At 36.7% G+C, this 27,845-nt stretch overlaps 1 protein-coding gene across 1 annotated transcript in view; it reads right to left on the minus strand.

Annotated features, from left to right (window-relative positions):
* The window catches only part of PLCE1 (phospholipase C, epsilon 1), a gene marked incomplete at its 5' end in the record, with an annotated part of 54,341 nt that extends 30,988 nt beyond the window's left edge, over positions 1-23,353 (minus strand). The window contains 7 exons of the mRNA XM_009874935.1: positions 1,336-1,518; positions 2,007-2,673; positions 4,324-4,365; positions 6,875-7,083; positions 7,764-8,022; positions 9,833-9,978; positions 23,037-23,353. Coding sequence (XP_009873237.1) covers positions 1,336-1,518; positions 2,007-2,673; positions 4,324-4,365; positions 6,875-7,083; positions 7,764-8,022; positions 9,833-9,978; positions 23,037-23,353 — 1,823 coding nt within the window. The remainder of the gene's footprint in view (positions 1-1,335; positions 1,519-2,006; positions 2,674-4,323; positions 4,366-6,874; positions 7,084-7,763; positions 8,023-9,832; positions 9,979-23,036) is intronic.
* Between the last annotated feature and the right edge of the window lie 4,492 nt (positions 23,354-27,845).

Below are 27,845 nucleotides of genomic sequence, written 5' to 3' on the forward strand. Positions count from 1 at the left end.
AAAAGAAACAGCTAGCGACATGTGGGACCATTAGGTGTCACCTCAGTTTTACATCACACAGAAGATGACAATGACTGCACCTCTCTAAAGTGCTGCAGCTGTTTTCACACTATTCCGCTGGTGCACAGGAGCCCTAGGGAGGATGCATCTTGTCATTTGTGGAGCTCCCCTACCTGCCCACTAGAACACATAGAGAGCACAGAACTGCTAGTCCCTGCTTTTTCCTCTCAGCTGGCACTTGCTAATAGTGTTGAGTCCAAGAACAGAGAGGAGACTGCCCAAGTCCAGTGTTTCTGTCACCCATGTAACATAAAACTGCATGCTAACCTGAGGCAGAATAACTGTGGTGATGTTTCTGAGAGTGTGAAAACAAGCAACAAACAAAGACACACAGCCTCCAAACAACAATTTCCACATGAATATTTTAATTATTATTAACATTTTACCTTTGTATTGAAGTGGCACAAAAGGTCTTAACAAGATTCTATCCCCTTCTGCTAGCCCCAGCACCCACATGTCCTGAGAATGTTTCAAGTATGAGGAAAGAAACCCAAACTACTGCAAAACAATAAGCCCAAACCCTGAAACTGCAATAAACAGTTTTAAAATTATCATTTAACTTATTTCCTCTGGTTCAGAATACAGTTACTGCAGAAAGAAAACAAATCAGCCAGATAATCATAATAATAATAATACATCCTGGGATGTATCAGGAGAAGCGTGGTCAGCAGGTCAAGAGAGGTGATTCTCCCCCTTTACTCTGCTCTTGTGAGACCCCACCTCGAATACTGCGTCCAGTTTCGGTGCCCCCACCATAAGAGGGACGTGGATCTGTCGGATCATGTTCAGAGGAGGGCCACAAAGATGATCCGGGGGCTGGAGCACCTCTGCTACGAGGACAGGCTGCGGGAGCTGGGATTGTTCAGTCGTGAAAAGAGAAGACTTCAGGGGGACCTAATAGCTGCCTTCCAGTACCTGAAGGGAACCTACAGGAAGGCTGGGGAGGGACTTTTTACAAGAGTGTCCACTGATAGGACAAGGGGAAATAGGTTTAAGTTGAAGGAGAATAGATTTAGATTGGACCTTAGGAAGAAATTCTTCAGTACGAGGGCGGCAAGACTTTGGAATAAATTGCCCAGAGATGTTGTGGCTGGCCCCCCCCTGGAGGTGGTCAAGGCCAAGTTGGATGGAGCCTTGAGTAGCGTGATCTAGTTGAGAGGTGTCCCTGCCCATAACAGGGAGGTTGGATTAGATGATCTCTAAGGTCCCTTCCAGCCTCGGCCATTCTATCATTCTATGATAAGCAAGAAAATACATGAAAAAAAAGTATTCTACCCTCATGAGTACTTTCTTCTTTTTCTTTGCTGCACTTATTCCCAGAGTGTTGTTTCTCTGTACACTGGGCTTCTCAGTGTTTTTCGTGAGAGTTCCTGCGTTTGTGTTTCTTGCACTCCATCGTCTGCCTCCAAAGAGTTCAACAGCTTGAGCCAAGGTTGGGCCTTCAAACCTTCCATCCTCCTACGAAAATTATCAGCATTAACAGAACAAGGAGAATAAGAACGGACATTTTTTCTTAAGCAATAATCTAGATGACTCTAAGGAACCAATGAAAGATAAAACATCAAGAGGAAGCAAAGGGCTATTTTGTTTGCTATTTGGGGAAATTTTTTTTGCCCTGACTCTCACCACTCTCACCTGACTGCATCCTTTTCAAACACAGTCATTGCTTTTTCTTTAATAAAATACTGACTCCAAAACTCCAAATATATGAAGGGCTCCATAATAAAAAAAAAAAAAAAAAAGATTTAACTTCAGCGTACTGAAAACATGCAAGGTTTGGCAGAACTTTATGTGGAGATTCAGATATTATTGTCCTAAGCTGTGTTACAAAGTTGGAGATCTGGTACTCGTTTTTAATCTTAGCTTAGTTATAACTTTATTACATTATTACATTAAGTTGTTGACATCTTTGAACTTTTCTTATACAAAATCACAGTATCTTTTACCTGGTAAAGGCTGACATACTGTTTCCGCAGCCACTGTAGTCTTTGATCAGGGAATTTCCTCATTTTTCTTACAGCTTTTGTCAGTTCCAGCAACCCATCATACAGCATTCTTGCAGTATATTTTGGAGCAACAAAGTGCAGCAACTTATTATCAGTAGTCTGAAGTCCATAGAGTAGTGTTATACCATTTTCTTCAAGGGACATATTACAAAGTTTATTCTGAACACACACAGTGTGCATATCAATTCCAGAGTGTCCCATATATACAGCCTTGGCTGAAAACAAGTCCAAAAAACCTTCCACCAGCCCAGCATTACCAAGAAACTGGTATTTACCAAGCTCAGCAGCGTTCCCCAGCACACTCAGTTTTGCCTTAGCATTTGCAGGGCAAACCGTTGTGGGTTTTGTCCATGTCAAAGTACTATTGTCAGGCTGAAGCTGGAGAAAGCAACGTGCTGAGAGATGTGTCTCCTGGTCATAATGAATGACGGTTGCCCCTTGTTGCATGAATTGATGGACGTCAGCCCGGATAGATAACACGTACCAGGGAATGAGTTCTATCCCATGGCAGAAAGCTTTTTGTTGCTCTTCTGTTGAATTTGTGTCCCACTCCTTCAACTGCTCAAATATATCGTTTTCAGAATCTGAAAGATCTCCGATTATAAATCTGCATGTAAACAAGGATGAGAAATTTGTGTTTAGTGAGACGTGCTGATTTGTGCTATGACTGATGAATATTTTTTCTCTGTAGTTTAAATAAAAAGAATACCATTGTCACTATATGATTTCCATTTACAGGAACTATAATTTTTACAGTATTAGAATTTATGTTATTGCAATTTTGAATTAATTTCTAGATGTTGCTACATTTAATTAAAATTCCTGTGACAATAGATTTTCTAGAACTTTTCAAATATTACATTAACAATTAAAAAAAAGTCCACATGGATCTTAAAGACAGGTGAGTCTAGCTTCTCAATACACAGCATAAGATTGCTAGAGATGGAATATCAAGTACCGTTATGCAAAAACTGTGAGCAGGATCTAGTGGATTGAAGACAGTACTTCTAATCTCTGTTCTATTATTGATTTAATGTGCAGACCTTTCATATACATAATTCTCTGATGAACACTTGTAAAATAGTGGTTAAAATACATACCTTCCTAATAAGAATGCAGCAAGAATTTTATCAGGTACTTCCCATTAGAAAATTTCATTTTACTTAAGCAACGTATTAACATAAAACTTGCATGCGGCAATCAAAATTTTTGAAATATTTTACCATAATTAGAAACAGTAGATACAGAGCAACAATACTGTAACAATAAATGAGGTAGTGTAAATAAAATTTCTTCACTGCAGAAGCACAAATGACCAAGATTTTGATACTGCTTTAATGAACACAAAAAAGAGCAAACTGTTCTGTGTACAGAGGAACTAATGAAGCACATTCTCCTAAAGATATCCGGCCAATAAAATCCAAACCAGCTTCCTCTGCATCTTGTCCTAATTCCCTCAGTGCGCTCCTTTCATATCATCACAATACTCTCAGCTCCTGCCCCTGTCCTACCATTCGAGCAAAGGACAATTCATGTTGTGACTTTTTCCAAGTCACGGATACCATCTCCCTAAGCTAAACAGCACGGATAACCCTTAGCTCTTCCTCAAACACTTCTTTACCCAGGGCACTAATTTGAATTCTTCCCTTATTCCATACGTCAGTTCTAATGACTCCTCTATGAATTTATTAATCAGTGAGATTTCTATCATTCTGCCAAATTTAGCAAAAAGTGGCCAAGAGGCTAAGGATTTATTGCTTCGGATGAGGGGACTGATAGAGGCAGAAAAATTGTATCAGTCTTAACTGTAGCTCTATCTCCTTAAGAAATCTTCCTAAATATTAAAGTTACGTATTGTAACTGAGCTGGTATAAACTGCCTTACCAGAGCCTTACCAGACAAATGTACATTACAATATTTTTGTGTATTTTATGTGATTATGATTTTCATGTTAAACAACTAAAGCAGCTCTTTCTTCCCCTTGCCCTCAGAACAACCAATTAGGTCTCTGCAAAATTCTAGAAAATGTATTCTGAGACTAGATGTGCATGGTTGGGGGACCCTGGAATAGTGGAGGCAGAAACAACAGAGCTTTGTTTATGCCTCATTTCACATTTGATAGCAGTGGCATGCTGCACATGAAAATGTACAAGAAGCAGATAAGCCAAGCACACACACGTAACGAGACACAGAAACACAGCCTCTGGCGGGAGCTGCCAAAAGCGACACAGCTACCCAGTATGGAGAACACACTTACAGAACTCGCTTCGAATCAGAAGCTTTCTTTACATGTGCTGCACTAAGATGCAAGGAAATGAAAAGAAAGGATAATGAAAACATTAAAACAGTTTGCAGTTTTATAATTGCATGGCATACAGAAAGGAAAAAACTTGAGGTTTCCCCTTATTAATTCAAAAGGTATTTACCACAATTAGGAAAGCTTAAATGTGAAGATGAAATCAGGCTAATACAGCAATGCATCAAAGTTTAGACTATCTTAATAGGTCACTTGATTAACAATTCTATAAAAACTGTATTTCAAACTTGATTTTTTTTGTCTTTTCCTACCTACCTTTATTTGAGAACTGTAAAGACAGAGTTCTACTAAAGATTAAAGTTTGATAATTATCTGGCATGTACCAGAAATTCAGGCTGATTAGACAGGCAACTGATTACACTGTGATAAAAGTTTATTTGCCAGTGCAACCCACTGCCCTCTGATCTTATTGGATGTCTTTCATCTTCTTCAATCAAACTAACCTGCCAGGTTTGGTAGGTTGATGTTCCACAATATTAATCCAAATCAGCAAAAGTCAAACTAATTGAAAATCTTCCTTGCAATTTTAAAGTAATGAGAAACATGTTACATGGTGTATTTTTCTGCCTTTATGACCACAGTACTGCAATTATCAGGCAATACAAAATTATTATATAATTTGGATTGTATGCAAATATGGCTTAGGTCTTGCAAGAATGAAACATAAGTTTCTTCCTTTGAACCCTTTAGTTGGTTCATAGCATTAAAAATAAACCAAATATTGCAGTCTCCATACAACAGGGACAACTGAATATGGCACTTCTGTCTCTGCAGCAATTTGCTCCAGTGCTTCTGAATGTGTAGGAAGGAGATGGCAGGTGAATAAGGAATTTCCAAAGTATATGAGATACTTGGGCTAAATTAATACTTTCAGGAATATTTTCCTACAAGTCATTATACAGTTAAAAACAGTGTTTATTGCACCAGAACTACACATACTAGTAACTGAGCAGTTAGTAATCTGAATCAGAAATTGTAGCTTTAATTACCTATCTGCAGTTTTGTTCTTTTAAATTTTAAACTTTCATTTTGGTGTCATATTAGCTTTTTATTTTCCATTAAATTCCTGCTTTAATTAGAATGGAACTTGCTACATTATATTTAAATATAAAAACCATAAATAACTAATTTACCAAGAACTGATTTCATAAACATGCAACAAACAAAACTTAAATCTTCTCCATAGTGTTCTTTTATATTTAAATTCTACTTCATCCAAGTGAAATGTTGATCTCCCTAGCTTATTCTCCATTTGAACTGTGAGCTGGAAAGCCAATTTTAAAACATACTAATTAAGAAAAATAACTCCTGGAAGAAAATATTTGAAGTAAATCAAGAGACAACATAAATGGACAGAGGAGTGGCTCTGTCCTTCTTAGCTTAATCTACTGCTCCACTTCCCAGAAGCAACTAAAGCCAGATGTGAATAATTCTATTAGAAACCATTCTTTCAGGAAACAATGATTATTTATCTGAAATGAAATTTAGAATTGCATGTTAATGAAATAAATGCATTTAAAACAGGAAGATGGTAGGTTCCTTCTCAGGCAGTCACTTATTAGATTTTATGTGTAAGTAGCTGATAATTCAAATACTTCTGAATATATGGATATTTCTGATAGAGATTATTAATAAAATAACTCAGTGACCTAAGCACGCTCTTTTATGAAAGGCCTCATGTAATTTTATAGTGTTTCACCTCTGAACACTACAGTTCTGTTACTTAATTTGACAATGCTCTAGCAGTTAGTTTAAAGCTGACCAACCTATGTCTTTATGGGCTGCAGCTTCACTGCAAAGCAACATCCTAAAAGATCAAGCAGTGCCTTAAATTTAACATATACGACATTTCTTGCTGGTGAATAGCATGGAATATACCAGGTCTTAGAAGTGGAAATGTGAGATGACTGAACACTGGGCATTTTTACATGCAGCACAGTTGAGTAAACTTCTATGCAAAATAGCAGGAGCACAAGTAGAAAATTCAAAATGTGCACTGACTTACAGATGTTTTCTGGACATAATTTGAAAGCCTCAAATAAACGTGTCTCTAAATGAAGAGCCTTTCTGAAAGATAATAAATAACTTTTATTTTGAAGGGGGCAGAACACTTCCCAAGCATGCAGAATGTAATGTTCTGAGCTCTGATAACAGATATGTCCTGGTGCTATTCCTGTCACCGCAGATCAAAATTGTAATCGTAACTGTGGATTTTTAAAGCTCTATGTGTAAGATGAAAAGGATTTACCCTTATCATGAGAGGAAGTAATTACATCATGAGGGAAAATATAACTATACAGAGAGTTTCAAAGCATTTGAGTATCAGATACTTAACAAAATCACAGGGGAGAAAATCTGAATTTGAAGAGGATAAATACAAGGGAAGATGGTAAAGTTGCCCTTATTTCTAAAAGCAAGTCTTGGTAAAAGGAAGTTAAAGATTACAAACATGAAATATACAGGTGACAACAGAAAATAAAATGAGACCTACTGGTACCGGTTTTTGTCCTTCAAAGAGTTTTTTCTTGAATTGCTCCCTTCACTAAAATTATCTTCACTTTCTTCAGATTCCAAACTGCGATTGCAGCTTCGAATAGTTTGAAAGATACTGTTTGCTGTTGATTCTTTTTCTGGATTATTTAAACCATCTTGGCCTACTCGCTGCAGGAAATTATCTTGTCCACTGTAATCTGAAACAAACTAGAGATATTTAAAAGATTAGTGCAGTAATAAAAAGAATATTGTGTCATCTACTTCTCACTGGAGAAATTTTTACAAAAATTAAGAATTTTTATCATATATTTCCTATTTGCTTCTAACAGAATTTTGTACTCACTAACAATTCTAAATAGATCAAATCACTGCAGAAATCAAGTAACCTAACTTACAGTAACTCCTGAAATTTTTTAAAAGCCTCAGTCTTAATCTTTTCATGTAACAATGGCATTTTTCTTTTAAAGTCAGTATGGTAAAAAAAGAATTGTTTCTTTTCTTAGAAGAGAAGCTTGATCCACTGAGCTTCTGAACTCTGTTTTTATGGAATGAAAACCTTCCAATTCCCAGCTGACTTAAGTGGAAGGTCAGAGTATTTAACAGAAAATAGTTAAATCTTTAAAGATTTACAAACTTACTTCAACCAAAGTATAAACATGATCCTTTCATGTTAATTTCTCTATACTCGATATTGAACCAGGTATAAACAACCAAAACTATGTTGCTACAGTAACTATGGGAAATAAGTTGAGGTCTATATAACTGAACAGTCTGGTTTAGAAAACTTTAATTAGATGATGCTTCATATAAAACAACAAACAATATAAAATAAAATAAAACACTGGATGGCTATGAACATAACCTCTTAGAATATGAATCTCATTTACCTCTAATGTTTCATCCTGGGAGTTATATCGTGGACAGAGTCTGATAAGGCTTGATGCTCCATCCAAAACTTCACAAAGCTCTTTTAAAAATACACCACAGAAAGGAACAACTTTACAGCCTGGAATATTGAGTGCCCGGTTCACCACTTTCCTGTATTCAGACGATGACTCATGTTGTGCCATAGCATCTTTCAGACTTCGCATGGTTTCAATATCAGACTGGTCCATAAATTGCCACATTTTTAAAACTTTTCTTGACCTATTGCAAAAAAGCATCATGACATTTATTTAAAAAAAACACAACGATTTATATTCAAGTTCAACACCTAAAGCATAGAAGTAAATGGGGAAATTATCATCATTACAGAGAAATGAAGGAATGAAATCAAGTTCATAATTTTTATGAAAATTCTGGTTAGTGGACAATTTTCCCCCTCCTGAATTACTAAAGAACAAAACTAAAAAGGAGAAGCAAGCAGTCTGATCTGCTAGAGTAACATCTGACATTTTAATAAAAGCCCAGCTGCATAAGACATACAAGTAGGTGTTCTAACATTTTTATTGTCATTGCCTTAAATTTATAAGAGCCTGGGAAGAAATAAGAAAAGACTAAGTAAATGGCATAAAGATAAACCAGATGGTTCATTATAAATTCCTTTAGTTGTATTACGAACAATCCATAAAGTTACCAAAAGTGTTATTTTTTAAATTGTATTTACTTGGAACAATTTACATTGATTTTTTCCCCCATTTTACTCACAAAATAAATTATCTATTTTCAGGGTCATAAGCTGGGACCATGTTCCAGCTCTCGTGCACTAATACAGGACTGTACATGGAAATAAACTTTGATTTCAAACCAAAACAGCTCCTGATTCTGGCCAAGGACTGTAAGTACTGCTGGGAGTCCTCTCACCTTCTGAGCTATATGTCTACGCAATGACGTGGCCTTCTATGCACCCCTGGCCCCAGTCAAACTAAAAAGCCTGTAGAAACACTAACAGTAGAACCTCTCTTTCTGTCCCTGTCCCCAAGCCCCGTTAATTAGCACTGGCCTTCCTCTCCTCTATTTCTCTTGTGCTGTGCAGCTGCATTAGAGAGAAAATTAAGCCCTTAATTGGCTTTTTGTTTTCTCTTCCAACTTAGATGGCTTGGAGACTGTGCATGCATTCTGCTCAGAATGACTCCTCATGCCTACAGTGTTTCAAATGTGTTTTATATACCAAAAATGTAAACAAATATCTCAATGAGAATGCTTACCAAACCAGAAAGATCACAATACAAGCACTTTAAGGCTTTGTTACACAAACACAATATACAAGGAGGGTCAAAGCTAAGAGATGGGAAATCTGACCTTAACTCTTCCCTCTCCAGTTTGCTACCTCTGAACTGCCCATGCAAAGGCTCTGCTTTCCTGCTCACCCCGCCCATACAAACCCACAATCCTGTAGGAAAGTTTGTGGCACATTATCTGTAACCACATACTCTTGTTCTGCTCCTGGAGACACTGCAGGCCTGGCTATGCAAGACCATGACAGCATGAGATCACAACATCAGTCAGGATAAGTAAATTGGAGGGGTTAAAAAAAAGATTAGTGGTTTGGTTGGATTGGGTTTTTTTGTTCTTTTGGGTTGGTGTTTTTTAGATTTTTTTTTTAACAATGCAAGACTGATCCTCTTAGAAAATTACCATGATTAAGTTTCACTTGTGTTCTGGCAACTCCAACCCCAATTTACATTAGTTTTAGTTAATTAGATGAACCACAACTGCTTTGATATCTTCTTTTCACACTTTAAACACTTCTGTTCAAAAAAAGAGTATGTTTTCTAATGTAACATACTTAGCATGTACCAGGAAAACTGATGTTGTCTCCGGAGCATTTTGAAAAAAAATGCCTTTTAGCATGTTTCATTTTTCCAAAAGGGATTACTAGAAAGTCACAGGGTGAGATTATGCAATTTAGCCACGGATTTCTGCTTAGTCCATTGTTCTCCAGAGACATTTGCTTAACAGAAGCTGCAGTGTAATCTATCACTGAAAAGCCATTTAAAAAAAGAGTTGCCAATACCTTAGCCCTGCCAGAAATTCCATTACAGCATTGTAGTTGCCCATATTCCAGCAGCATTTTGCCACATGCACTAAATATGAGAAGACTTCTCGTTTCTCCTCCATAGAACCTGCAGTCAGGATCAGCCAGGTAACCCATGAGCTCACCTTGTAAAATAAAATGAACAGTACAGTCAGCCAAAGCAATGTCACTTGGAGCATTCCTCCATACTTGACAGATAACAGGATTTTTTTGTTTCCTTCTGGGAGGAGGGTGTCAGTCAAAATTCTACTTACACACTCATGGCCAAACCACGTATGCATTGCAAACACACCTTACACACAGACATACTCACATTACAACAGCTATAGCACTAACTTCTCTAGAAATATTTATATTAAATAAAAAACTATTGTATCTTAATACAAGATATTCTGAATATGCATTCAGGCCATGGAAGAAAATGGACAACTTAAGATAACACTGATTTCTAAAGCTACCATGGAGATCTGCAGCGTAAATTCTCATTAACATCACTTACAAATCTCAGCCTCACACTGAATAACTCTTGTTCTTTCAACGTGAATAGTGAAAATTGACAAATTGGAATTTGTATTTTTGCTTAATTTCAAAAAACTAGTAGTTGTGTTTAACATACAGGTTTACGAATTCCTATATAAATCTGAACATTTCAAATAATTCTTACCATCTATTTGCAAGATAACAAATGAAATACACAAAAAAACACTCCCTTTCCTAATAGTGACTATACTACCAGCTTGTGTTTGGTGATTAATAAATGCCAGCATCAGAAATTAACCTAGTACATGATTCTGTTTGTATTTAAACAAATGAAAATCAAAACTTCATTTTATCAGTGTGCAGACTTTCTTTCCAGTTTATGTTCCCACAACATCCAGAAAAATTAGCTATATTTCACATGGAAACCTAATTTAAACCAACTGTTCCTTTTTACAATACGATTCCCTGAGGGGTTGATTTTTGTCATTGTGTAAACCCTTAAGAAGCAATAAACGTTATTTGTTTACTGACACTGAGTTCCTTTCTTTGGTCCTGAAGGATTCAAGTGTTTACAGGCAATATCAGTGTGAGGAGAGGCTTATAAAAATCAGAAAATGATGCCTCACCCCTCAGAGGGCAAAGGCTTTTATTTAAATACCAAGCACGCAAAAAAAAAAGTAAATGCATTAGTACTAACAGGAAAAACACACACCTAAAAATACATAGGGTAAATATATCGGGTTTCCATTTATGCAAGTCTACACAGACACAGTGTTCTAAGTCTCTCACTCCTGAGGGAGAACAGTCAAAGAGGATGAAAAATCTAAGTTACTGATTAAATGTTCTGATAGACAGATGTGCAGATAAGACAAGCCATAGCTCCAATATATGCAACATGTAAGTGTGTACAAAAGAAAATTACATTTTTAAGATTGAATTCTTGAAAAAATTAGATTATAAAATCATTCTGTTTTTCATGTGGTGAGGATATACTTAGGAGTGCATGTCCGGGGATGGTCCCATGGGATGTGAGGATCAAGGGGAAATGGACCTGTTAAGAAACAGTGTTCCACCTGCTCCAGCCCTCATCGAACAACTTAGGTATGCAAGGCAAGAGCTGGGATAAACCCACTTAAAGTCTAGTGATAGTCAAAAGAAAGCAGGTAAACTACTGCTTCAGTAATTACTGTACATTTTCTTTAACTACATATAACAATAGAAAAAAAATAGGAGCAGGTAAGTACAGAGTTTTCAACAAAGGTAAAGCATGTACCAGAATTCAATATCATACATGTAAACATGCTCAAGAAGCTTTCCCAAACACAACCTTAATGCACTGTTGCTGTGGAGGCCACAATGTAAAAATAAATAAATAAAAACGAAGAATATCGGCTGCCTTCTACAAGATATCACTAGGTGTTGCATCAGTTCTGAATGAGAATTTGAATTTGTAAGTTTGAGGTTTTTTTAAATTCTCAGTTGGTGATTCCTAAAATGTAAAAAATGGATCAGCAAAGAAATGCACACCTGAAGAGCATGAAGATATGGAGAAATGAAAAAAAAAAAAAAAGAGCACTGCAAGACACAGGAGTCAAATGAGTGCAGAAACAGAATAAAAGGTAACAAAATAAATTAATTTAAAAAGTCAGAAACTGTGAACCAAAACGGTTAAATCTGTGATTCAGAGTTGGCATAGATTTTCTTGTGCATGTTGGAATAAAATTACATATTGGTTTTGGCTATTATTCCAGTTTTCCAGAAATGGCTCTGTTAGGGAATGCAAATGCTAAACATGCAATCTCAGGGAAAAAAAAACTGTTTGGTATGAAATACCAAGTGTGGTAATGACAGTTTGATTAACACATATTTAAACATTTTAAAGAATAATAGAATTTTAAACAGACCTGTATTAATATGAGGTAGTAAAGATGTAATTGTCAGGAGAAAATCATATCTAAATTGATAATGTCTAAAACGGCAATTGAATTCAGACTCCCAACTAAGAAGCAACCTTGAAACTAGGACAGTCACTTGTTGAAATTTTATTTAATAGTGAGTTTAGGACTGATATAAACAGTTATGGTGAACTCTTACAAATACTCTGTAAAAGCAAACAAAAAATGACAAAGGTCAGTATGAGCAAGCTTTTGCAGCCTCGAGATGGTGTATGTGTATGTAAGAGCAAAATAAGAGCGCAAAAGGTAGTGTTCTCCCATCAAGTTTATGCTCACTCCTCCAGCAGGACTAGAACAGACTTATGGGAAAAGTAAAAAAACATTTAAAAAATCTTGCACTAAACAAGAAGGAAAAATAAAATGTCTGAATCTCTAATTTTTAAAACAGAATGGGCAAATGCAGCTATAACGGACTGGGTAGAATCAGGGGACAGAACTAAGCATCTAAAGATAGAACTCACTTCTGAAAAACAATGAACATGTCTGGTTTAGAAACTTGGGTCTCCTTTTTTTTCCTGGAGATCAGGAAAAGTGTGAAGAACAGGCTGTGATACTTGAATCAGATTCAGATAATGTAAAATTTCATTCATAGCATTTTACATGCTGATAGTACTCCAAAACTGATTTCTTGGAAGCTTTCATCAGTCTGAGACTAGAAGAGAGACAATTAAAATTTAACAGGGCTGCAAGAAAGGATGGAGCAGAAGAAAAGAGCTGTGAACAAAGGTCATATTTTATCATTCAGCGTGGTTTTTGCTGAGTGCTGTGCAACAGCTTTTTTACTCCTAGCTTTTTGAAGTAATACAGCTGGAAAGGGAAGAGAATTCAGTCAGATAACATTTAATTTTGGGGGAAGTCCTCCAAAATTAGATGTGGCCCTGGAGTCCAGCAAGGAAACCAATACAGAATTAACAACCAGAACTACCAATTATCCGCTTAAAATGCCATGGGGGATTTTTATTATAGAATTTTTGAAGGTGGGCGATCTGGTTGAACAACTGGGCTTTACTAGAGCAGAAAATCAAAGCTGAATCTCAGCTGACTTGAGGTCACTTCCAAGCTCTGAACTCCCTGAAGATTTTATTCTGCCCAGGTAGATTGAACTGATGGATCCAAGAACTTTCTCATGAAGAACAATATTCTAAAGCTCTTCAATAGAGCTGGAATAACTTGGATATGATGGTCACAGCTAAAATGAACAACAAAAAAGCAACACAAACACAGGGAAAAGACTGTGATTTTCAGGAAAAATCATGTACCATAGCTCAGAGGAAAACAAGTGTATTAATCAAAACCTACACTCATTAAACAATACTCAGTAAACATACTATTGAATTCTGTGATTTATTGATAAATATGTGAGCAATTGAAAAGATATCCTCAAAAGCGTGCTTCCACAGGAATCACCAACATTCCCAAATGACTGTAGAGCTGCTGCTGGATCCTCAAAATATCTGAGAATGCATTACTGCGTTTTTGCTGCCTGGGATGCATAAGCTTCCTCTGTACAGACAGTATTCAAGAAATAACAAACTTTTCAAGATCTTCATTCAGATGAAAGGTCACATGTGGGTTTCCTCGGATGCTGTCTGTGTGCTCCTGAGCAATGCACCTCCCAGAAAAGGAAAGCAGAGAACAACTCTGTACTTATTTTTTTGTGGCTATGGAATTCACCTGGAAGTTGAACTCAAACCCCTGTTTTTACCACTTCGCCAAGCAAGTAGCACAGAGGTATTCTGGAGTGGCATTGTTTCTCTGTCACTAAAAACAGGTGGGATCTCTACCTCCGAAGGGGGTTTTCTATCGGAGGAAGGGATCAAAGGGAAGCTCCATCGTGGCAAGCTCTGACTTCCGGACGCTCCAGCTGGCTGGACCCAGAACGGCACCTCCTCCTCCTCCAGCAGCTCGTTCTCAGTTGGCTTGCAGAGCTCCCTTCCCAGCTGCATCGCCCCCAAAGAGCGCCCAACCCAAGGATGAGGTGCCACCAGGAGGCCACCTGCCCCGTGCCGCCGCCGCAGCACCAGGCCTTTGGGGCTCAGGCAGGGCCTGACCCAGGCAGCTCCTGGAGCACAGGAAGCACAGCCCAAGGAGCCCACAGCCTTGCCAAGAAGCTGAAAATGTATCGCGAGTTCTCCTCAGAATGGGTAGTAACGCTTTTTGGACCAGTTGCTAGTTTAGATATCACTTTTAACCTCAGACCACGATCTACATATCAACGTATCAAATATTATCACCTTAGTTTACTTTTATCACACTCAACTTACATAGGTCTGTTTATGTAATTCATTTTAAACTCCCTTCAGAACAGAAATCATCACAGCAAATCTATAATTAGATTTCCGTTGCACTGCTGATGAGCCTGAAAAGTATGAGAAAATATATCCTGGCTTCATTACTATAATCCACATGATTGAAAGACACAAGAAAACTCATAAATTAAAACATGATTCACTTAAACAAGTTGATAATAACATCCGTCTTTTCATTCCAATAGATATAAAAATGAGTGTCCCTCAGGATTACCACATACTAATATTAAGTAGTAAACAAGCAAAATCAAATCAGATAGATACTTAGTTATGATTTAGATATTTTCTGGTGCCCTAATACACTGAAGCACTGACAGTATTGTGCCAAATTAATTTCATATATTTTGTAAAGTAGTCCTATTTGCAAATTTTCAGAGGTATAGGAGTACCCTTCAAACATGAGTCTGAGCACACATCAGATGTCTGGGAAATGCAAACTGTAGCTGAGCAATGAGCACAGAAGTACAAATAAATCTATACACTTTCAGGGTTTTTTAAATTTTCTTTTTATGTCACCTCTTAGTATTTTAACTGCATTAAAAGCTATTCTTTTCAATAAACTTTTTTTAAAGGTTTTTAGGCTTATCTTACTTTGATCAAAGTTTTCAAATAAATTCAGGTTACATATTGCTAATGCATTTGGGAAAAGCATAGTACATGTTCAATGTTTCAACTTACTCAACTTGGAATTTTTCACATCTGTAGCAATGATAGATCTTTGTTTAGCATAGACAAACCTTCCTTCCTCAGTATATCACACTCCCAGAAGGCTCCAGGGATTTCTGTTCTAATTTTCAGATTTCCCTTTTTATTTATGTTTATTTTTTAAAGGCAATTAGACAGAAAAATTTCTATAGCTTAACTGTAAGAATTAATAGTAGGAACAAATTTTTTTTAAACCTACAGCATTTTATTAACAAAAATTAAACAAACCCATCCTAACTTTTAAACATGGGCAGGCTATATCAATCATTCAAACAATAATATGAGGCTATGTTTTTGATTACCTAGTCACTGAACTACCACTGATTTAAAGTCATGTGTACATGCAAGCAAAAAATTTTCCAATTTGTCAAGGGCAGGATATAGCTTATTACTGATGCTCAGCTGCTTTTACTAATAAAATAAGGATGTAAAAGAGACACCCATGATGGAACTTGATACTCAAGGTATGGCACATGACCTTAAAGCCCTTACAAGTGTGAACAGGATGGTTTACCATTTACTCTACGTGAAACCTGCTAAATGTAGTACAGAAGATGGAACAGTGCTTAACGCATGTTGAATTATTAAGTGTATGCCTAAATTTGCCATGCATTTACTTTACTTTTTTCTTATTTTAGTCTTATAATATTCAAAGTTATAGCAATTCATATAGATATAAACAATTTACTAAGTTTTATATAACTGCTAGAGATTTTATTCTGGGGGTTTTTCCAATGGACATTAATTTATTGTTTATCTTTTATCAGAATGCTTTATATTCATTTCCCCAGTTCTTAAGTTTATAAGGCTTTTACAGCAATTCCCAAGCTACATACTTCAGTGGGTGATGCTACATGGAAGAAATGATGTCTTCTATTTTTATATTACATTTCTTAGAAACTTCATAATATATCAGAAATGTAGTTTTCAGAGGTGAAATTGGAAAACACAGCTGTCTACCTGAAGTTGAATCCTTACCATTGCCAGCAAATAAAATAAATTTTTTTGGCTTACCACAAAGTAGTATTACACTACATAGCTTCTCTAACCCCTCAGATATAAAAATCAGCCATGTATATCTTTCTATAATAAATTCTAGCTTATTTAACTACTGCCTATACTGGAGCAAGAAAGCAAGCAATTTTAATACTGATTAAATGAAAAATGAAATATGTGTATGAGAAGTCTCTGAATACAAACCAAGAAGTTGATTTTTCAGGCATCCAAAGGATAAGCATGAATATCCATAAACCATTTAAACAAGCCATTCTGTTTTTAGTGATTTTGTCTGATAAAACTAAGAAATTTAAGTTAAGTCTGAAGAACATGAAAAATCCATGTAAAAAAACCCTAATAGCCTCAACAGCTATCTTGCAGTATTTATTGGAAGAGGGAAAAACTTACATTATCTCATGTAAAAGCAGAATTCTTAGTAGATCAGTGTACTCTGATTTCTCCCTCTTTAAAAGAAATTAAACCCCACCACATTAAAAATCTACCTTTCGTAACATTACAAAGTCTTTCCACACCATAAAAGTGTTGTTGAGCGATATCATTCTTTATAAACCTGTAAAGAGCAGATTTATATCTATGAGACTTTTTAAAACAGCAGCAGTATGAAACATTAATATTAATAGCCAGCAACAATGGGTTTCTTCACATTGCTAACCCTGCACAAATCCATCAGTGCATAGTGAGGAATATAAAGATCACGGTACATGACACAGAATGGACTTATTTTACATGCATTTCACTGAAGTCTCATTATTAATTTTTGGTATAATATGCAAGATAACTTTCAGATGCATTTTAAAAATCTGAGTATTTTAAATTGCATATCTTATGAACAGATGGTTCACTTTACACGCTTGAGTGAAATTATATAACCTTACAAAGAACATTTACAATTTTAAATCTGATTAAACACTATTCCAAACAAGGACTGGAAACAGTTTGATATTTGTACAAACACAATCTTTTAAAAAGTATTATGCAAACCCATTTAGGCATTGCAAAAAAATGCTGAACTAAGAGACAGAGAGCAATATTTATTTACATTCCATTATTTCAGTAAAATATGTCTCTGTTTTGCTAGTGAGGGCTTAAATTTCTGTTCTGACTTTACAATGAGGAAAACATACGAATTCAAACCATTAAAAATAAAACCATCCTTAATTAGTGTCCTAGACAGTCATATTTTTTAATTAACTTCACTGAATAGAAGAATGACTTAGCGAATGATGAAACCATCAGCACTAAGGAACAACTGAAAAAAGCTGTGTTTTAATCACAGATCATTTGATAAATTAGGTTCCAGTTTCAGCCACATTTATAAGTTTAAGAGATTGCACGCACTGCCTAGAAGAGCTATATACGTAGGTGTACACAATATAATTTGCTTTACTTTTTTTCTAAATCCAAGAAAATTCCTGGTTTGGTTTTCACTATGACATTACTCTAACGAAGTGATTGCTTGGATCTGCTCTTTACACAGAAATTAGCACTTTGCTAACTGCAGAACAAGCAGAATACATTTGCTCTTAAGCAGACAAACCTATTTATTTATTTTCATTAATTCTGAAGCATGTGTATTTCAAACCCATTAGGAGCATAGTATAATTTCTCTCATTTGTGTTCTCCTCCTCATTAAATATCTGATAATTACTACATAGCAATCTGTACTCTTTCTGCATTGTAGTATATAATCATAGTGATTCAATAATATCTTTCACGTGTACCTCTCCTCCTTCCGTGGTTATTCACCATTTTTAACTTTTCCTTTTTCAAATCTACTGCATCAACTCCATATGTTGAAAAGTTCTCTAATTCTGTGATTATGTTTAATTTAACGTTAGTTTTAGGATGCTTTTCTTAAACAGTAGTGACCAGGCTTTCTACAGCGGCATTATAGAAGTCATTTAAATTTCAGTGGCAATCTCCACCATAACCACCAACTTTCTATAGTACCTCTAGGGGAGCGAAATCAGAAAAAATATGTCTATATATGTAAACATTACAAATCTTTAGTGACTATGCTTTATGACACATCAACTTCTATCTGCCTGAAAACTCCATCAGAGACAGCAAAACCTGCAGACAAACTGCAACACTAGCCCATTATAAGATTCTTCCTTTCCCGTGAATTTTTTATTTCCCTGTGAATTTCTGTGCAGACTTGAGAGCTGGAATCACATACTCCATCCCATTTTTGTGGAACTCAAGTAGATCATTCATAACTGACATTTCCCATAACATATTTGTGAAACAAGTCATTGAGTATTCAACATCCTTGCCATGGCAGTCACCTCGATTAACACACTATGTAATAAATTGATACTTGGAAACTCATGACAAGAAAAGACACAAGAGAAATACATAATGCCAAAATCACCTCTAGTAACTGTATGTCAGGTCTAAGCTGTAACCATGCTCTCTTAAACAAAGGCAATTTCTGTTTCAGCACCACAAGATTTGCCAGTTGCATGTCTGTGCTACTATTCACCGAGCACTTCACAGTAGCTTTAATCTGTGTTACCCACCTTTCATGTCTCTATGCTACTTACGCCACTACAATTTTTTACCCTAGCATTACTGACAGTGAAAAGAAAAAATGTATACATGAAGATCTAAAGTTCTGTAATTTCCATCTTTTGTGAATATTAACAAAGTTAATCTATTTCTTTAGTCTCTGTTGTTCATTTTTTTAAGATCTTCATATATGAAAAACCTAAACCACCCACTTACGAGTTTTATCCAGTATCTCCAGCTGCTTTCTTAACTGAAGCTCAAAGCACTTCCTAAAGTCACTCAAACAGGGCAAGGGGAGCAGTAACCAGCACAGCTCTCAGGGGTAAATGAGTTGTACCTCTTTCATAATATAGAGGACTCAGTTCACTGACACTCCAAGCAGACACTGATATTATGACAACTATGTTCAAATTGTTACAGGTTAAAAACAAATTATGTGGTTTTTCAGGCAGGGTGTAAGCAGGCTGTGGAAACCTTGCCACAAAGACCATAATAAAAGAGCTCTCCTAGACATTTAAATTGGTTACCTTACAGAGAATAAAGCTGCTATTTAACTAAAAAATAAAAATTCAGGCAAGGCTCACAAATTAAATTTATGTCACCTATCACTCTATATTTTTTCCACTGTCACTTGGTAACACTAAGATACTGGTTAACGCCTGGCTGGCCAAAAGCCTATTCAACCTTTGTCAAGAAATGGACTCGCACTTCTCACTTCAATCCAAGGTCCTTCTGGCCTGAGGCAAAACCACAACTTTTCTCCTTGTGTGTTAAATTATTTGTGATGCATATTTCTCACTCTATGCTTCTTAACTTGGTTATGGATTTTTTTAAATCCTTTTTACACTTTCCAGCTCCTCTCATCAGGCTCACAATGCTGTGATCTCACAGCAAGATTGTTTGACAAAAATGTATTTCCACTGTCATAGTAAAAGACCAAACAATTTTCAAAAATCTTGCAAGACATCCAAAATGTTAAAACAAGCTTCAGATATAATGAAACACTGAAGCTGGCAGAAGCTCCAGCTACTGTCATCCGGCCTTTCTACAAAAAAAAATAAATTATGAAGTGTTCCTGATGGATGACCAGCATTAATGTGATAACTGAATCACTTCCAGTAGTTTAAGTCAAAACAACACAGCAAAAGAAAATGCACACAGGGTTAGACAGTATGCCCACCATCACACTTTTCCACAAATGAGAATTAAGTAAGAAAAATAACAGCAGTTATTTGTTGCATATTGAGACATGTTAATTGTCTTTAAGTACAGATTTTACCTACTGCAGAGGGCAACTGCTTTCTGATTCAGTTCTGCAATGCTTCATAGACCATTTCCATGCCAAATGCTTAAGCTGAACACTCACCAGAAGTGCTTTCTCCTGTGTGAATCTTTCCTATACTTTTTAGACCCCATTGAGGTCTAAATATTGTATTTCATATTAGACAACACTAACCCATAGTAAAAAAGACAGGTTTAAACAAATGACTAGAAGGTATTCATACTCTATGTATCTCACCAGTAACAATATTTAAATCATTCACAGCTAGAGAACAATAGTTTTGTAACAGCAAATATATTTGAAGTATAAGGGAAAGTTGTGACGTTTCCCAATATCTACGCTCGACCTTGCACCCAGCAGTCAATGGGAGTTTGCAATTTTACTCACGAACGTGGGTTTCTGGGAGTTACTGGAATTTAAACAGTAAATACTACAGGCACAATTTACCGCACACACACAGACACACACAGGATGTCAGAGGTTGGAAGGCACCTCAAAAGATCATCTAGTCCAGCCCCCCCTGCCAGAGCAGGATCACCTACAGTAGGTGACACAGGAATACACAGGAGGGTTTTGAATGTCCCCAAAGAATGAGACTCCACAACCTCCCTGTGCAGCCTGTTCCAGTGCTGAGGCCATTTTTTCCCCTACTTTTCACTTCAACTCACTCGATATTTTAATAATTTGAAAATATTTTAATTTCATTATTTTTACTTATTTTATAATACTCCTGCAGCCCTCATTCAATCTGAACTGCCATGAAAATGGCAGCATTTTTTCTCTTAAAGTTCTTTTGTGTCACAAACCAGCAATTATTGGCTATTATTTTTAATAAGTGTTATAAAGTGTTCCTCACTGGTATGTAGTGTCAGAAAAATTACTAAAAAGTTTGTTGCTCTATCAGAAATTCTCTATATACTATAATTGCTCATTTAACAGAACAAAGGCATTAAATGATTTTTTTTCCCATTATGTGTGAGAAGCCTGTTATCTTAAAAGTCATTCTGGCTCCCACATTATAAATACACTTCAGTATTTCTATAGGCAATGCCAAAAAAATCAGCAAGTGCTCACTGACTTTTGCCAACAAAAGCATGACTCTTTGCACAAGAATTTTCTTGCCATTTATAAACAAAGACATTCTGAAAGTTCATGCCTCTGATTGGCTATGGCAACTGATACACTCCACCATAAGACAAAACAGATAGCAAAGCAGTGATTTATTACAATTAGTAAATATTGTACAATAACTCCTTTCAAACACATAAAATCTATGTTTAAAAAAAAATTCCGGATTATTCTTAAAATAATCCATTGCACTAAATATTTTATAACCTATGCACCAGATACTTAGGAATAAATTCAAATTATAAGAAAAATTATGCTGTAGCATTGCCACTCAAGTACTGCTAGACTACAAAAATTGCAAAGTCACAAACTTCTAACACTAAAAGATAATGTTGACCATTTTACCAAAAGGCAATTTTGCTGTTAACATTCTCATTGAACCGGAATAGTCTCAGTCGTTTCTGACAAGACTCTGCTCCACCTACTTGCTCTTCAATCCTGTGGCTGTTTGGTGTCAGAACACGTGATCGCCAGCCTCGTCTGTACAGCCAACTGCAAAACGTGCTAACTAACTGCTGGGGCACTTTGCCTCACCAGGTCATCCTAGAATTTGACTACGTCACCTTTTCCCACTGCCCTCCCTATGGTGATCAATGTAAGAGGAAGACCACAGGCAGGACGACCCTTGCTGAGCCAAAAGCTGGATTCTTTTCCAGCTCTGCACCAGCCACATTTTCCTAAATACAGCAACTAGAGCTAATGTAAACAATTTTTAGGCTCTCTCTGAAGACCTAGCATCATAGTTGCAATTTTTATTTATATTCCCATAATAGAATTAGGTGAGAGAAACCAACAGACTTACACTATTTGAGTTCCTAAATGGCAATAACATGCAAGAAACAGGAAACTTCGAAACATTTTAACTATTCATTCACTGGATCTCAGCTGCCCAGGAAGCAGGAAGTTCACTGGGGTTAATACATATTCTGCTCTATGAACTTAATTTTGTGCTGGTTTTTTGATACCTGCACAATTTTAATCTCTTATTACAGCATAAGAATGCAGTGGTTAATAAACTAAAAGAGCACAACTGAAGACTCGCTTCATTTCATTCCACTTCTATGTGATTCACACAAAAAAAAAGTAAGAAAAAAATGTTTAATTTTTCTGCAGCTAAAACCTATTAGGTTTTAATTAGTGTTTGTTTGGTTTGGGTTGGATTGGTTTTTTTGGATGGATTTTTTTTACAGTTTTCTCAATCTTTAAACTTGTCAGCAGATCACCTTACTAAAAATAAAGGAAAATCTTAGTAAAGAGCTCACAATTTGGCTCATGAAAATGTGTCATGCCAAATGACACTTCTTTGTACAACATTCAAGGCATACCCAGTGATTAAATAAACATATAAATAGTGTAGCTTAGTGTAGTTATACAGAATAATGAAACTTCTAGTTTATAATACTTTTGTGCTGACTCCTAAGATCATGCTTAGTCCACAAAAATTCCAAACAAATAAATAAAACTCCAGCTTCTGAACAAAATAATAAATTGACTGAGAATATATCCCATACTGTCAGTATAAATACACAGAAATACTAGTCCGTAGTTTTTTTCTTCCTGTTTACTTTACAATGTGCAATAAAAACTTGGGTTGCAGCTTCCCAAACTCACTGAGCAAATCGGTCACATAACTCCTATTAAATTCAGTGGAAGTCATTTATCTAAATCCCCTGGTCATCTGAACTACGGTTTTAAAAATTTGTCATTATGTCTAAATTCAGCTCTGAGAGCTAACTAACTAACAAACAAATCACATAATAACCCTTATTAAAAGTAATTTAAAAGTTTTGTCTTACCTCATTAAACCTTGTCACAAGATCTTCTACAGCATTATGTTCACCATTGGAGGAAGAAAGAAGAGTAGCAGATAGGGAAGCTTTAATAGATGGCAGCTTGCTTTGACATTCAGCATTACCCAAATCCCTGGTTAAAAAGCAGAGGTAGTCAATGGGTAAGACTTTCCGGTAGAGCTCCTGCTCCTGCTCGGTCAGAATGCTGGCAACCTCCTCCGGGAACTGGATGAGGTGCTGCAGTTCGATCAGCTCTTTGCTGATACCAGCCACGTTGGAGGGAAGGACGCTGGAGCCAGCCATAGATGTACACGCTTGGCGCTCTAAAACAAAACAAATAAAAAAAACTATTAGGTTTTGCCTTTAACTCTTGGACTGGGCTACGCAAAAGCAAGACAACTTGTTCTTTTCATTCTGTTAAATTGTTCATTCAGTTATTCAGCTGGACATTATACCCTAGCTACTTTGTATTTAAACACTCTAACATGTTCTTTTAGTCGGGGTCTTTCTGCATATCTCTGTATCTGGTATTAGCTGGATAGCTGGTTACTGGGTCTTCTGAGTTTGTTAAGCTACCTGCCAAAACCTGTTTGCTTCCTGATTATCGGAACGCTTGCTTCAGTCTTGCCAAAACTTCGAACAAAAACATCATCTAGGCAGGGTGTGCCTCTGTTTTGCCTCCACATTTGAGGCCGCAGTACAAAGGGGTTTGAGGCCTTGACTGTGGCATTAGGACTCTGCTGCTACAAGAAGGAAAATCCACATGGGTCCCCATTTTTCTTCATATTCCTCTTGCCATAAGATACAATTTATATGAGCTCACTGCATTCAGAAACTAGATGTCCGAAGTTAAAAAACATTTTTCATTCTTCTGGGAAAATGCATGTATTTGGGAGTACGCCTGCTTTATCCATTATTATGAAACTTTGATGGTAGTTTTTTAACATCCTAGAAGTGGTGTCCCTTGAAAAATAAAACTTTTCCTAAGAAGGAAGAAGCTTTTATAAGATCGTGTGGGAAGCCTGAAACATCAACACAATGATTCCAAAACAGTGAGTGTGAGTCTTCTGACTAGATAAGTTTAGAATGGCTTCTCTGAACAGTAATTTTTCAAGAATTACTGAAATGTATAGACGGCCATAGTAGTACACTCTGTATTCTTCTCCCTTTCCAGGAAAAGGAATTTATGTTTTTGCACAGTTTCACAAAATATCTTTAAAGATTTTTTTCACATATAATGGAGGTACAGTCCAAAACTCTCTTTTACTTCATTTTTTTTAATATCAACAAACTGTCAGTTCACAGAGGGAGCAAGTATCCTTTCTGGTCTCTAAAGTACCCCCCACAAGTTCATAATGACTGATTACAACTCTAGTTCTTATAATAAACATAAAATATGCTACATAAGGTTTCCCTTTTTTATGCAAACTCTGTTATGAATTAGTGGGAAATTAAAAAACCAGAAAATTGCCTTTTCTTAATATATTCTACTAAAAGGCAAAGGACAAATTAGAGCATCTCTAAATAAAGCCTTTGCACTAACAGAACCCATTGAGACATTTTCAGATACATCAAAGACTCCTGAATGATCCAAGTAGTAACTGTTGCTGCATCTCGAATGGAGAGAAAGCGAAGTAAAGGACTTGATTTGCAACAAGCAATATCCTGGTTTCATAGTGGGGAACAGGTATAACTTCAAGGAGAGTGAAGTAATGCAGTATAACACCTGCAGATACCAAGAAATCTTTGTCCCTGAAATCCTTCAAGAAAGATTAGGGGGAAAATAGACAGGTAAGAACAGCATGCTGATACGTCAATTCTGTTTTGGGCAGCAGGTGAAGCGCAGTGAGCTTCTGGGCTTCCTTTCTGTCCTGTCTCCTCTCCAAATGTGACTCCAATTCTGTTTTCTACCTCAGTCTGTGTGGAACAGCTCTGAAAGGTTTTGTAAGCAAAAGCTCTTAAAGCTCATTTGCACTGTTCTTGACTTTGTAATAGGCCATAAGCTTATGCCAAAGTAAAACCAATGCAAAATATAACATTCATTTTATATTACAGGGATCGTATATTTGCATAGTGCTCTGCACATACAGACCAAACTGCCACGGTCACAACCACCATTATCTCAGACAGAGGAGGATATGGAAAGCATGATACAAACACCCGCTGCCACCCATCTGCTCACCAGAAGTCACAGTGCCTCGCTGACCCCACCATGTGTGTGACAGCTCTTCTCACTCAAGGACTCTCCTGGGAAACAGGAGGCACTGTGCCAGCCACGAGAAGGCAGACAAAGCACAGCCTGTACCGGCCGCTCCTGCGCTCTGCTGCTGAAACTGAGGGTGTATAGTTCTGTTTTAGATCACAAATACTTTCGAAGTGAATGTCCCAAACATCCTCACTTACTGTCCTTTAGCTTATGGTCTTGGAGTACACAAAGTGGATCCTTTTCAGATGAAACTGCACCTCAAGATGTGCTCCCAGAAGGCACCTAACACATCCCAGTTGCTAACAAACCACAGCTGTCAGCGGCACCCGAGCTCAGGAGAGGACACTAAGGTCAGAAAGGACAGCTGGACCAGACAGCTCACATCATCACTCGGCTGTGGGTGATCATATAATGCAGGAGATGAGAGCAAACAGCATGGACAATGCAATGCCACAGAAAAACTAGTGCTTTGCAAATTCAACATTATTTGGTAACTACAGTTATAAACATCTTATATATATACCAATATGGTAGAAAAGGATGGCATAACTCACAGAATGCCCAGTCAGGTAGTGGCTAATGGAAGAGAGGTAACATTTGAGTGAAGATGAGCTGTTCCCCAGTGCACTGCTTGTTGACGAGATTTAAGGGTGCATTCTCAACAATACACCTCCTCCATCGCAGTATCGACTACAAATCTGCCCACATTCACGTTTTCAACAGAGCTACATTCCACATTGTCTCAGAACTCTAGCTTTGCTCTAAGACCTCAACAACTGGCTTAGAGCATTGCTCATGATCCTATTGCACACTGCCTTGCCCAAGTATGACCACCCTTCAGGCTCCACTTGAAGCAATCCCTCACATCTAAGAAAGGTTCAACTCACTGGAAGTGACCAGAGGTAAGAAGGCGGCTCCACAGTTTATCTCCAGATCGCCAGAACCTACTACAAATACTTTGTTTCAATTTTATTTCACTAGACTGGCTGCCCGTTGATCAGCTACAGCAGAAAGCTAATGCAAGGATTTTGCAAGCCTTTAAACCAATCACCTTTTACAAAACCATCACCTTCCATAACAAAGGCTTCACATGCCAGCTTCATTCCAGCAATAAAATTAAGCTGTCAAGAAGAAAATATTTTGTGGAAGCTAAGTCAAAATGATTCAAGTCACAGGCTAACCAAGATCAGCCACTGGCATTGCTGGAATAAAGGTGGAAAAGAATGAAGGTAGAAAATAAAAGAAAGAAGGTAGAAAATAAAAAAAAAATCCTTTTCCTGATTTAAAAATCTGAATTTCAAGCTGGTATTTCTTATCCTCCATTAAACAGGAAGAAACAAACACGTGCTGATCCTTTAATGTAACCATGGAGCAAGGTGCTGCAGCAAGAGTGCAGCTGATATCCAAGGAGAGGCACACAGGCCAAACAGAACTATAAAGGCTCACAGCTCATGGCTAAAGTATGGATATCAATATTGAAGAAGTAGAAATATAACTTATTTCTGTTGACTATTTCTATACTTATAAATATTTCTTTCATCCCTAATTCACATCTTTGCAAGTCTTGGTTGTGGACGTATTTCACGTCTCCAGATTCTTTAGATCCAAATCTAAAAAGACTTTTTATCTTCCCTCATTCTAGTTGTCTGTGTTTCATCACCGAAAATCCAGGATCCCCTTTCTCAGCGTCACCATCCTCCATGATTTACACTCTACACAATGTAAATTCTACCCTCTTTTTGTTTGCCTGTACTGAACTAGTGTTTTTTTTGTTTTTCTGGACTATTCCTTTGTCTCTTTTTCATGTCTGAGACTTGTATCATTTTTCAAGCCATGAGCTGATCTGCACTTCTCTGCTTCTGCTATAAAACTTCATAGTCAGTCTTACCCACAAGTCCTCTAGTTTTATGTCAGCTTATGTTTTCAAGAAATAGATCATACTCTTCTGTGCTTCAAAGAAAGACCTAGACCTTAGATTAAACTTGCAGAACCGAATTGCTTTCAGGCCAGAATCACAGTAGATTTTGATGGACTAAATTTAGCTGCTGCTGCAGTAAATGGTATTATTCTTTGCACTCTACCACATCAAGTTAATCCTAAAACTAGTGGAAGAAAATGAGGACCCTGACTCTTCATTTCCAAGTTGTCTAAAGCTGGAATTGATAGCTTTGCTTATCCTTCTGATAAACAGCTGAAGCAGATAATCTTTTAAACAGCAAGCACTGCTTTTATTAATCAAAACAAGATAACCAGTGCCTAGCTTTAAAAATAGGACTCATGGGCTGACTTAATCATTGCTGATACACGTGGGAAGAAAAAGGTCTCCTCCAACAAAAGAATAATCTCTTTAAGAATGAGAGAAAAATAAGGAAACCCTGCTTCAGGGTATTATTCAGCCTAAACTCTAAAAAACACTGTCACAAGAATTATTCCTTTTATTGTTTTTTAAAAACTCTTCAAGGTTTAGTAAGGAGCTCTTCTGTCAACAGATTAACTTCAAATTAACTCACCCTTTATTATTAGAAAACTTAAAATTTCCATACATCTGGTATATGTATAGGGTCTATAAAAGCTATACTCAAAAAATATATATCAACTATGTAAGTATG

This window comes from Apaloderma vittatum, unplaced genomic scaffold (assembly GCF_000703405.1).
Source record: "Apaloderma vittatum isolate BGI_N311 unplaced genomic scaffold, ASM70340v1 scaffold35168, whole genome shotgun sequence".
Classification (NCBI taxonomy): domain Eukaryota; kingdom Metazoa; phylum Chordata; class Aves; order Trogoniformes; family Trogonidae; genus Apaloderma; species Apaloderma vittatum.